This window comes from Eptatretus burgeri, chromosome 6 (assembly GCF_056783735.1).
Source record: "Eptatretus burgeri isolate ZD-2024b chromosome 6, Ebu_testis_v1, whole genome shotgun sequence".
Taxonomy (NCBI): domain Eukaryota; kingdom Metazoa; phylum Chordata; class Myxini; order Myxiniformes; family Myxinidae; genus Eptatretus; species Eptatretus burgeri.
In genome coordinates, this window is record NC_140966.1 from 37,376,406 (window position 1) to 37,389,297 (window position 12,892).

Here is a 12,892-nt window from a genome sequence, read left to right on the forward strand (position 1 = left end):
GGCGAGATGTGGGTGGACACTTCGCAACAACGCCAACTAACCCACCAAACTCTCCGACCACCAAAGAACCAACGACCTTCCTTCTTTCTTACTCAAGACCATTCCACCAACTCAACCACTCCAACCCTACTCTGAGGATCGCTTCGTACTTTATAGATCCCCCTGGGCGGGGAGGGGCCTTGGCGAAGCTGACGTCATCGTCCGTCCCGATTGGACAGGGCCTTCATGGGGTCCGCCCTTTCTGGGCGAGGTTTTGGCCAGACCGGCAAGCCCACCCACTCTACGAGTGTCTGGACCCGCCAAGAAGGAACTACTGCAAGATTTTGCCTCTAAAAATACGAGTCTCTGGTTAGGCGAGTCGGCGGTGAAGCGCTTGTCCAGCCCAAACGAGAGTTGCAAGCGAGAGGAAGATACTGCAGCTCCAACAACAGGGGAAATAAAATAAAAGGGGAGAAAATGATTGATTAATCTAACTAAAAAACATCGCAACGCACCCCTTTTTGCTTCCCACGACACACAAGGGAGGGATCTATCTGCACATATACTAATGGCATAACTAACTTCGGGACAACTGTCTGTTGTATGCATACGGTTCCTCGAGCCGTAACAATACATATATATTGTTGCGGGCCGGGGATTGGGTGAGAAGACCACCGGGGGGGGGGGGGGTAAGCTATCTCGGGTTCCCACCAGACTTCCCGGAATTGCAGGCCATCGCACACAGATAATTCCGTGACGCGGCAGGTCGCTAACCGACCGTGAGCGCCAATATCTCAACCACGTGACCTCGGGGCCTCCCGTCTATGGGTTAATGAAGTTAGCTAATTAATCACGTGACCTAATTACCGGGGGACACGCCCTCACTACGCCTTGTCCGAACCAGATCACTTTATCGGATCGGATGCAGCCGAGCGACACTGCCAAGGACGTACCGACTAAAAGGAAGGGATCATTGGGAATAAAGTCCCGGCTAAGTTAGGATACGGACCATGGTGGATCAATGAAAGAACAGACAAAAATGAGCTGGGAACATTTCTACAAAGGATTTATTAACAGGCAGGCGAGAAAAGATATGTGGCATGGTGAATGTTGTTTATTGTTGTCTGAAGCAGGAATAGGAAGAAATGTGAAAGGTGTGGCAATATACAAGCAACTTACAAAAGCAGACACAGAGCAGAATTATCCCAATATAATTATTGTACAATGCTAACTTAAGCGAGGACAGGCGCCATCTCACACACACACACACACACACACACACACACACACACACACACACACACACACACACACACACACACACACACACACACACACTCACACACATATACACACATACACACACACACACACACACCGATGAAGAGGGAGAGGAGATGAGGCTAACTGTCTCTCAATACCTTGCACGATTGCCCGACCGCACCACCAGTACGTTTTGGGGGGATGCTCCACTGGGCAATACCTCCCTGACAGCTGGTGTGTCATCTCTTGCTTCATGCAGCTAGCGTTGGTCCAGAGAGTGAAACGTGACCGTCGGGTGTGAAGGGAGGGACTTGGGTGGAGTCAGAAGTCAATGGGTGTGGAGAGGTGGAGTCCGAAGCAAGGTGGTGAAGAAGGCAGAGTCAGCAGGTGAATGGGGAGGTTGTCGATTCCAAGCCAGAGAGAACAAGCCGACAGAAAAGAAGACAGGAACGACACAGCTAGTGGCTCCGCGACCCGTCCTTTTATAGATCCCGTGGAGCGGGCGGGGGTGATGACCCGAAGCGATGTCGTCATCCGTATCGGGCACTCTGATTGGGCCCCGGCCAGCACACGGGCTGGCCACCATGACCGGAAGCGGCTCCACTTTACTTCCGGCCAGATGGTTCAAAGCTGCGGAACCGTCTTGCTCTGAGCACCGTGATATGAATCGCCTTGCACCGAACTCTGTGCCGTGCCCTGGTGACCCACGGTTGGTGCTGCTCAATATACCTGCTCCGTTGTGCGCCACGCGGCCCGAGCGATCCGGCCACACAGCATGTCTGCCTGGTGGCAGCTGCATCGAAGCCAAGGTGCGAGAGGATGCCTGCCGTCCGCGGGAGACATTTGTGGCCATCGTGGCAAGCGAAGACCGACGATAAGACATTATTGTAACCCCATGTGCAGACCCAACCAATGATGCGTGTTATTCGTGCCCCGTTCCGTACGATGATAAAGTATAACGGGCTGCGCGCAAGTCCGCATTGTACACGTGGTCAGCGCTCGGGTCCGCCTACCATCGAGCATGCCCTGTACAGTGTGTGCGAGTCCGCCTTTGTACACGTGGTCTGCGTGCGGGTCCGCCCGCAATCGAGCATGCCCCGTACAGTGTGCGCGGGTCTGCCATTAAGCACGTGGCCATTTATCAAAGGTGGTGTCGTGTGCACGGTACCAACCCTGATCTGTCAGGAAATTGAGGGAAAGGGTTGGATATAATTATTAGATGGAGATTCGGATTAAAAAGGGGACAGAGATATTTATTACTGGAGATTTGGATTGAAGAAGAGTGCGCCGCACGCATAATGTATGTTAGCATTTGGTGTGTTGGTTATGCCTCTGATTGCCTGAACAGTGGGTGTGGGGCCATCGCTGTAAAGCACGCGCTCTGGGCAGCATTGGTGTTTATTGTTGGCTTCTACTGCTTCCCTTGGTCTTCTGTGAGGACACATTCTTACGTGAAGGCATGGCTGTGGTTTTTACCAATGGGGTGCCTGCTGGCCTCATGACTCCTTGCTTGGACTTACCTCAGGAATAGCAAAAAAGAAATGGTTGGAAAGAAGTTCAGAGGTTTAATCAGACCGAACTATGAGATTTACACCACACTGTCCCGTTCAACCCACTAGACAAGAAGGAAGGGACTATCTGAACGTACATTAATGAAATAATTAAATAACTGATTGGGGACCACTGTATGTTAGCTGCTATTGGTATTGGAGGGATGCGGTTTCCAGAACTGCAACAATTTTATATATATATATATATATATATATATATATATATATATATATATATATATTATACAGTACTGTGAAATTAACAAAATGATGTCTGCTGCATCACTGACTTCCACTCCACGTGAGTATCAATGATCTGTTTTTATGCACAGGGTGCCAGGACACACAGGGTATAGAACTGTCTCTTCTTTTTTTTCAATATCTTCATTGAACATTGTGCTTTATAGCCTTGTCAAAGCAGTCCCTTCTTCAAAACTATATTGCCAATCATCATTCAGTCTTTGTTAAAAAAAAAATTAAATCACCCCTACTTACCCCTGTTTCTGAATCTGCTAGGTTATAGAGAAGCTGATTGCAGAATTGCTTCCCCACACTCTATGTGACTTCCTCTATGAAATGGCTACAACTTTTACCGAATTCTACGATGCTTGCTACTGTGTCGAGAAAGATCGCACAACTGGTGAGTACAACAAAAGCTCATTCAGCTCCCTCTTATGGTAGGCACCCTGTATGAAACCTCCTTTTACCAGGTTCAATAAAAGATGATGGAAGCATAATTGTTTTTACAGCTATTAAACTTTCCCAAATTATGAGAGATGGACCCTGCATTGAATAGTAAGGAAAATACTATATTTGGATACAATCAAAACTCACTGCAAGCAACAAAATGTACATGGGGAATAAAATCAAAATCTTGGCCATGATGGAGCAATTTTCTTTCTATTTTATAGATTACTGTTTTACTAAATTGACAGTAATTGTTGGAAGTATGAACTAAAATTTGAACTATCACAATGGAATGAGTTGGATGTTGCACGAAGCGTTTGTTTTATTCGGTATATACTAGCTGTGCCTGCCGAGATGTCGCTTTGCTGATGGGTTTAATCAAGACAGCATGTTGCACTTCAGAAACATTTTGCATTTCCAGCTGAGGCTCATCAAGGATGTAAAATGAAGTGAAACATGAAAAAGAAACTTTTACAACACGTTGTTGTTTGTGTGCTCCTGTTTACTACGATATATTTTTCAATTGACTCAAGAATTATTACGACTAGCATAACCCGCGCTCTGCGCAACATGTTGGGGTGGGTGTGTTTGAGAAAGGAACTGATGCAGAGTATCAGTAGTAATTTTACTTTAATGCAGTAAGTGGAATACGATTTCACTGTTTCAGAATCATTTTATTTGCTTTTTTTTTGTACCATGCACCTCATATGGTCTTTGAGATAATGTAAGCCGAATATCACGTTACTCGAGCGCAGAACAAAGTCGAAGATAGCGCGACACGAAACCACAAACTCGGAAATAATATACAACATGTATAATTTTGTGTGCTCCTTCCGTGTCCATCATGCTTTCTTCCGAAGGGTTCCTGCTAATCGTACTGTTGGAACCACTCCAATGAAGCTCCAAGTCTTACTTCTTCCTCTTCCCTCTTGGAAAGATAGGCTTTTAAAACAGGCATATTTATGATTGAACAGACACAAATTATTGTTCCAAGTAAATCAATTATTAGCTTTCTACCCAAGTAAATAGATTATGAGCATTCCAACAGAACAAAGAACCAGATAAGTGAGATGGGATGCTGTGGGACCCAGTGGGCTGGGGAATGGTTTGTTGGCAGGATGAACTTTTACTGAGCTTGTTTGGGAGTGGGAACCAGTGGCGTGGAGTCGGAACCTCTAACAGAGCACCCCTTCCCCTCACCAATCAATATTCACAATACTTGTGGTAGTCCTTTGCCACCCAATCCTGCCATGGCACTCAGCGTGAAGCTATTGGCGAATCCTGGCTCTTTCCATCTGAATGTCTTCATCCTTCCTCCCAGAGAAATCCAACAATGCTCCAACAAAATAAGTCCCAAAAAAGAAAAAGTGCAACAACAACAAAAAAAGTTCCGTGTCCAACAATAACTATTCCGACCAGCCGATGTGCTCAACACAAAGCCAATCCTCACTCACCTGGCATTACCTGGTTTCATAAATGGGAGAGCACTATTACACAAACAACCTCTCCAACTACTTCAGGTTGCAATACTGTATCCCAGCAATGCACAAACGTAGAACAATTTTTCTCCATACACATGTCCTCAATACAAGGCTAAGATGTACAAATCTTTTACCATGTGAGATTAACACTGATGGAGTAAATGCCAGTAAAAGTTTGAATTGTTGGCCATTAACTTGCAAGCAATTTTCAATTCTACGTACACATGATGTTTGGACATTTCTTACCAAGCCCCACTCTTTCCCTCTCTATCTCATAAATGGATGAGGTGTGTGTGTGTGTGTGTGTGTGTGTGTGTGTGTGTGTGTGTGTGTGTGTGTGTGTGTGTGTGTGCATGTGAGGCATACTTTTTGTCTTAATTAAGGACATCTATTCATTCATTATAATTAGTCCCAAAAGTTCCCAAGATCCAAATGACCCCGAGGACCCAAAAGATCCGATAGACTTGTGGACATTAACCTGGACCTTTCAAAAGTAATGATGGCAATTGTATGGTTTTATTGCATTTATTGAATAAAATTATCCCTGCAATTACATGTTTGTAAAGACCAAGGTTGTCTCTGCAGAGATTAAGAAGAACCTTTTAATACCATACTATAAAACGCATTAAGGTTTGAAATTGCTCCCATCGCTAGTAAATACCCAAGTGAAATAAATGAATTTTATCATATTCCTTCCCTCCTTATGTGTTGCTGTCCAGGTGAAGTGATCAAGGTGAACACGTCACGGCTGTTGCTGTGCAAAGCCACAGCCATGGTTATGGCACAAGGTTTCCATATCCTGGGCCTGACACCCACAGAACGCATGTGATTGATAGACATGGTGAAGGAATCTCATTCTCTTTGGGCGTTTACATACACTAATCAGGTAGAACCTTGGGTGTGTGTGTGGGGCTTATCCAAATAACCCCCTCCCTTTCTTATCTTTATTTCGAAGTACTTTGAGCTGGTGTATAAACAGAATGGGCATTTTATTAAAGTCTGCAAGTACTTGTTTAAGGCAAATTCATTCAAACCTTTGGAAACTTTAGTGAATGCTTCTAGTATGCATTATGACATGTTTGAGAAGCCTCAACCTTTTGGATAAAGAACAAAGCATTTGAGATCAAACCAGAAAATGAAAAAAAATGTTTAGCAATTTAACATGCATTGGGGATATATTTCTGATATGAAGCAAGGGAAACAATAAACCATGGGGGGGAAAAAAAAATTAATTTGAAACTACTTTCCATCAAGCTGTTTATTTTCCCCTTACATCAGCACCCATTCCAATACAAGACTGATGCCATAATTTTCAAATATTAGGGTTGAGCTTCGTCAGGGAAGCATTGGGAGGAGGAAAGAATTTAGGTCAGGTGGTAGGATACAGGAAAACACTGACATTGATCCAGCTGTGAGTACAATGTCTGGTTGCAGAATCCGTCTGCCACAGTAATCTCAGCTAAACATTTTTGCATATGCTTTCTTCTCCCTCGCAGTTTCTGCTTTCCTCATGTACCTCACTCGTTCAATCTCCTTGGTGATGGCTGTTGAGAGAAAAAGACATCGGAATTAATTTCTCTGTCAATGGTTTAATCCAGCAATATGAAATGGCAGCAGAAATTTAGCCAATAAATGAATGTCAATAGGAAAAACTCCACATAATGAACAGATCAACATCAGGTTCTTCAAAAAAATTTTTTTAACTGTCACAATTCTACTGGATATCATCTTTCATATTGTTGCGAATTCGCGCCCGCCGGCGTGCGATCGGCCACCCGACTCGAATGGCGGCCGCCTCGCCCACCTGAATGGACAATTCTGTCGTAACCCTCTCGGAACAACGCCGGGAGCTAGTCACGGGTGGGGGTTTAACCCCACCACGACCGTGCCAATTGCCCACCCGCGCAGGATAGGGTTGCTCGCCAAATTCGATCTACCTAAGTACCTGCGCGGATGGTCGACCGTACCTCGCCGCAGGCCGACTCTGGACACTAACCGCTTAAGCGGTCTGTTCCGTGCTATCGGGATAACCGAGCGGTATTATCGTCGGCCTCGACGGTTCCGATTAATTATCGGGCGTATTAAGCCCACTACGAACCCTTTACGTGAAGCAGGATGGAGGGTCAATAAAGAAAAGACGAAGCGAAACGGCAAAACAGTTCACACAATGCACATTTATTACGCGACACACGAAAAGCACACATATACAGCCAAACAGTCAAAATGCACCTATAGCAGTAAAACAAAAGAAACAATGACGCAGAGTTACGACCGAATACGTGTACACACGGCAACACTTATACAGTTCTACTTTACAGACGGCGCCAACACACATTTACTCAAAAGCAAAGGAAAGAAGCCACCCTCATAGACAAGGGGGCAGACGGGCCTGTAGGCCAATATGTGCGCGGGAACTGAAGGAGCGGCCAGGTCCGCGAGACCGGGTGGGTCCTACCCGCGTCCTCGTGACGCGTTGGCGGACGAGCCGCAGATGTGGCCGCGTGGCTGTGCCCCGACTCCGTGCTCCTTCGCGGGTTTCGTTGGCACGACGTTTGGAGTGGGGTGGGAACGGGGCCCCCTTTGTTGCACTATCTCAGCGTGGGGGAAAAGGGGGAATTGTTGATGCCCTGGGAGAGGGAGAATGGCTGGCTGGCTTGGGTCCCGCGACGAGCGATCTCCCACCGCGACCTCGTCGCCGACCGCCGTCCTTCTCGCCTCGGACCCGAGCTCCTTGGTCTTTTCCCACAACTCCCCTCGGCCGACTGCAGAACCCAACTCGATGCCTTCGCCACCCGACTCCACTCTCTGCCACGCTCTGCCGCTGCCACGCTCTGCTCTCCAACCAAAAACTGACTCTTCCTATTCGCCTTGCGCTCGCCGTTTTATAGGCCGGCAGGAGAAACAATATGCAAATTTCCGGATCAGAATGACCTCGGGGGCGGAGCCACGCTCGCCAATTGGACGGAGGAAAAGTGGGCGTGAACCTCCCCTGATCCTAGAATTTGCATATATGGATTTCACACAGACGTGCCTGGAGGCGGGGCCAAGCCGCTCCGCGCTTGCTAATTGGACGGATCAGAAGTGGGCGTGCAGCGTTCTTGATCCAAATTCTCCCTCGGAAAGGCCGCTATTTGCACTCGCGACTCGGTGCGTATCGTTGAACGAGCCCAAGACAGCCCGATGCTCAGTATTCACAGGTGGTGCGGGAATGGCCGTAGAAGGAGAGAGGTGAGGGTGGTGGAGGGTTTATCGGTGGTGGGTTGATGGTTATGGCGGTTGAGACGTGGTTGGTTCAAAATAAAGATAGAACAGAAAAATGGCTATCTCAAAGCGTCGCAGCCCGAATGAATCACATAAATTCCCTCGAAACAACGGGTTTGGGGCCAACTACACATGTACTTAGAATTATCTCACCTGCGGGCCCTTCATGGTGTAATGCGAATTTCCACAGCCGTAACAATATGCAGTACAAGGCTATGGGGTAGCGTTATGGCTGACGCAATGCCCTCTGTCGGTTAGAGCAGGAATTTGGCCAGGGTGCCGGCGATAGCTCGCCTACTCTTCGTGTGGGATCTTTAACATCCACCAACTAATGCTGGCAGATGTGATGCCACGTCCATCCAAAGAACGGCACAAACATTGATGAATCATCCTGCCTGTGAAGCACCAGGATGGCAGTTTATAGCTGTCGGGATTCAAACCCAGGTTTGAAGATTGAGATTTCAATCAAGATCCATTGCTTAGAGGCGAGTGTGCAAACCTTTTCTCGGCCATCCTGCCAACCCCTTTACTAGGTACCAGTTGCCTGTCTCTGAGCAGTCTCAGGGTATACTTCATCACAACTCCGCCCACAAGAATTTACATACACCTTAACTGTATGAGCAATCTTCATTTCAGGAAAAAGTACACCTCTTGTTTTTTGGCACCTTCTGCAGTCTTTTTGAAAACAAATTACTCGATGTTATCAATTCTATTGGATTTTGAAGAATCAGACGAGGAGTCCATCTTTTCGCATTGTCATTATTTTGTAAGAGGTTTTATGACCATTTGGGGGTTGGGTATATGCAGTGTGGAGACAAATATAAGTAGTGGGGAACTTGGTTGTTGTACAAGCTGGATTCAGGCACAACAAAAGCAACAACAAAAAAAGCACAGGAAGCAATTTTTTGTGGCATTTGATTTTCATGGATTGATGTATAATCATGCATCAACAAATTTTCCTGTTCAAAATATGCAGTTTGCATCTGGGGATGGTGAGAGTAAAACTTCACAAACGTATTCAATTGTATGTTAAAAAAAAAAATATATATATATATATATAATCAGGTATGTATGTTGTAAAAATAATGACTAAAATTCCTCAATTGAGGACACAGCCCCAAACCACACCTTAAAATGTGACGTGTAGATTTTACATTTTAACGAAATAAGCACACAAATAAACTGGAGAGTTCAGAGAACACCTTACTCCATGCAATCTAAAGAAAAAGGACATGGGATGGGTCTTTTAAACTCTTGCCTTGCGTTTCTGAGCACAATCTATATTTCCTATGAGCCGCCATTTTGTCTGAATCTCAATATTCCACAATGCTGAGCACGAGCAGCAAATTTGAAAGTGTTGCGAACTGCAGGTCCATGGTCCCATTCATGTTCCCATTTGTGTTCGAGATTATTCAAAATATAACATTTCAATCAAAATCAAGTTGTTCCTCGATCATAGACCGACGTCTGCAGACAGACAGGCAGATAGACAGACAGCGAACTGAATGCTAAACCCCGCTTTTCACTTCATCCAAGTGGGGTAATGATTGAAGGTGGTATGTAGTTTGTAGAATGGTAAAAGGTACATCAACAAGTAATTCAGTTATGTGTTGCTAGTGATGTTAAAGTGTGTATGAATAAATAATGGTTCCAGAAAACATACAATCCTGACCTTTTCTCTCATGCAATTTTTTTTAAAATATCTAAAGTTCCAAATTGGCTCTGATCCCAAAATTATATGAAGTGCCTCATGCCCAGATATTACTGCATTCATGTGCCAAATATGAAAAATGCGTCCAGTCAGTTTTCAGTCAAGACTCCGGACAGACGAGACCCAAAATATAAGGCCCCAGTCTGGCTGCCGCCTGGTTGAGGCAAAAAAAAAATAAAGAAGTGATCATGGTGGTCTGCTGTAAGGTTGATAACCAGTGTTTTAAAGGAACGCTTTATTTAACACGTTTGTGCAAAAGGTGATTTATCCAATGTACAAGTCCCGCACTATAACGGTGTTTGCAATCCAGGATGACTTTTTACAAAAAAAAAAGAAAATTCTTCTTCCATTTACTCTGTTCTTAAAATGTATCTTTAAAGTTTTGATTTCAGTGAGTCCATGATGTAAGCAAACCAGTAAAGCTCAAACTGGAGAGTTTATAAAACTTTTTTTTTGGATACATTGTCGAGGCTCGTATGAGAGCTAACACACAACGCACAACAAGGGGGGGCAGGAGATGTGCGGGAGAGGGAAAGACAAAACAGTGGGGAACAGAGACATTAGGAGATCTGTGGAAGGGAGAGGGATGGGGTGGGGAACACGGGGTAAACAAAATGGACACCACAGGGACTTTCAGGATCTTACACAACAGGGAACTTTCGGGAAGGAAGGCAGGGAATTTGAAGGAGGTGGGTTTGGGGTGGATTAACAGGGGAAGAAAAGATAAGAGGTGGTAGTGAACTGTTGTTTTGAAGACCTGGAGGGAAGAATGGGATTTTAGAGAGTGGGAGTTTATTCCAAAGGTGTGAAAAAAGAGGAATGAAAGAGTGAAGGTGAGCAATGATTCGTGATTTTGGTAGTTTTACCAGAATGGGGTTCTGGCGGACCTTGAGCGCTCTGCGGAAATATGGGGGAGGGAGGGGGGATGACATATTGCAGACAACAGGGAGCGGCGAGACCAGAGGAGACGCTGGAAGAAATACAGACCACTGACATGCCTGTGGTGAGAGAGTGAGAGGCCCAAAGACAGGCCTCACCATGGGAGATATCAATGACCCTAAATGCCTTGGTTTCCACAGTGTGAAGCCCAGAAAGGTGAGGGGCAGGAACACCAGCCCAGAGGGGAGAGCAGTATTCCATCAGGCTGCGGACGAAAGCTTTGTATATGGTCAGGAGCTCAGGTGGGCCGAGGAAGGACTTTGCACAACGGAGGATTCCCAATCGGCGACTGGCTTTGGAGGCCAGGTTAAAAATGTGGCTTTCCCAGGAAAGATCATAACAGACAGTGAGACCCAGAAGCTTGAACGAAAGGACTTTTTCCCAAGGATTGTTGAGAAAGTAGATGATGGGGTGGGTTTCTCAACGGGCCTTTTGGAGAGACATAGTGAGAGTGTGAGATTTGTCAGGATTGAAAGAAATGTTCCGCGTGTTGGACCAGTTTGTGATTTTATCCAGATCTGCAAAGAGTGAAGAGGCTGCTGCTTGCTGGTCTGAGGGACGACAAATGGTACAGCAGAGGGTGGAGTCATCGGCAAAGAGATAAAGAGGATTTTCCAGAGTCGGAGATATCATTGGTGAAAAACAGAAAAAGAACAGGGCCCAGAACGCTGCCTTAAGGAACTCCAGCCTGGATAGGAAGAGGGGATGAAAGAACTCCATTTAGGGACACACGTTGGCTGTGCTAGGAAAGGAAGTCTGTGAGCCATGAGTGGAGATGGCCTTGGATACCACAGGAAGAGAGTTTGGTGAGTAGAGCAGGGTGCCAGACAGTGTCAAAAGCATGCGATATGTCGAGGGACATTTAATGTCCGGCATTGAGGACCTCCATCCATTGTTGGGAGGGCATAAGCAGCATGTTCAGGGTAGAGTGACCTGGTCTGAAACCAAATTGATGATCGGAAATCAGGCCATTGGAGAAGAGAAAGGATTTAATGTCTGAAGCGATGATGGATTCCATAACCTTGCTGATGATTGGGAACAGGCCAATTGGTCTGTCGTTGCAGGGATCTGTTTTTGCACCTTTTTTATGCAGAGCGGTAATGTTTGCTGATTTCCAAGCAGATGGCAGATGTCTGAGCAAATGAGAGGGTGAATAGAAGAGAGAGAGAGGGTGAGCAAGAACAGAAGAGCAGGTTTTTCAGACATGTGGGCTGATGCCGTCTGGACCGGTTGCAGAATCTGAGTTGAGGTTTGACAGCAAACTCTCCACTTTGTCAGAAGAAAAGGACACAGAGTCCAGGGACAGTTGTGTGTGACTGGGTAAGGTGGGTACACAGAAAATGATGGGTTTCGGACACGAGATTTAGATGCAAACAGAGTTTAGGCATTCAGCCTTTTCATGTGTGGTGTTAGCAGTGCAGCCATTTGAGTTCATGGAGAGGGAACAAACACCAGAAACAGATTTGATTAGACGCCACCAGGATTTGGAGGAAGGAGAGAGGTTTGAGAGTTCAGACTTGAGCTTTGAAAGCTGTTGTTTTCTGGCTCTCCTGATGGTAGATACACACTTGTTCCAAGCTTTGTGGAAGGAACTGAGATTCCCCTCAGTTGGATTTTCTTTCCATGAGGCAAAGGCAAGATGTTTCAGGCCAACTGCCTCGCCACAAGCTTCAGTGAACCATGGGCGGGATGAAGGGTAGGAAAACTAGATGAGGGGATAAATCTGTGCATGAGAGAACAAGTTTCTCTGAAAGAATTCCCAAGACAAGTTGATGTAAGAGAAAGTAGCGATGGGACACCAGTCTAGAAGTTTGATGGCTGCTTGAAGACTCTGCCAGTCGGCCTGAGTGAAATGCCAGTTTTGACGGCGCTGAGGTCGATCTCTGATAATAGCCAGAGAGATGTCCACTTTGACAAGCACGTTGTCAGAAGAACTTATTGGAGCGGAGGAAGAACAGCAGACATTTTCAGGGAAATTTGTCAAAATCAGATCCAAAAGAGATGGAGTACCATTGGTTGAG

At 45.9% G+C, this 12,892-nt stretch overlaps 2 protein-coding genes across 6 annotated transcripts in view; one reads left to right on the forward strand and one right to left on the reverse strand.

Annotated features, from left to right (window-relative positions):
• Positions 1-6,202, forward strand: part of RARS1 (arginyl-tRNA synthetase 1) — a 96,112-nt gene extending 89,910 nt beyond the window's left edge. For all 4 annotated transcript variants that reach the window (XM_085884592.1, XM_085884593.1, XM_085884589.1 and 1 more), the window contains 2 exons: positions 3,309-3,432; positions 5,680-6,202. In XM_085884592.1, the coding sequence (XP_085740718.1) occupies positions 3,309-3,432; positions 5,680-5,789 (234 nt within the window). In that variant the 3' untranslated portion in view covers positions 5,790-6,202. The remainder of the gene's footprint in view (positions 1-3,308; positions 3,433-5,679) is intronic.
• The window catches only part of PPID (peptidylprolyl isomerase D), a 34,161-nt gene continuing 26,735 nt past the window's right edge, over positions 5,467-12,892 (reverse strand). For both annotated transcript variants that reach the window (XM_085884595.1, XM_085884594.1), the window contains one exon: positions 5,467-6,504. In XM_085884595.1, the coding sequence (XP_085740721.1) occupies positions 6,416-6,504 (89 nt within the window). In that variant the 3' untranslated portion in view covers positions 5,467-6,415. The remainder of the gene's footprint in view (positions 6,505-12,892) is intronic.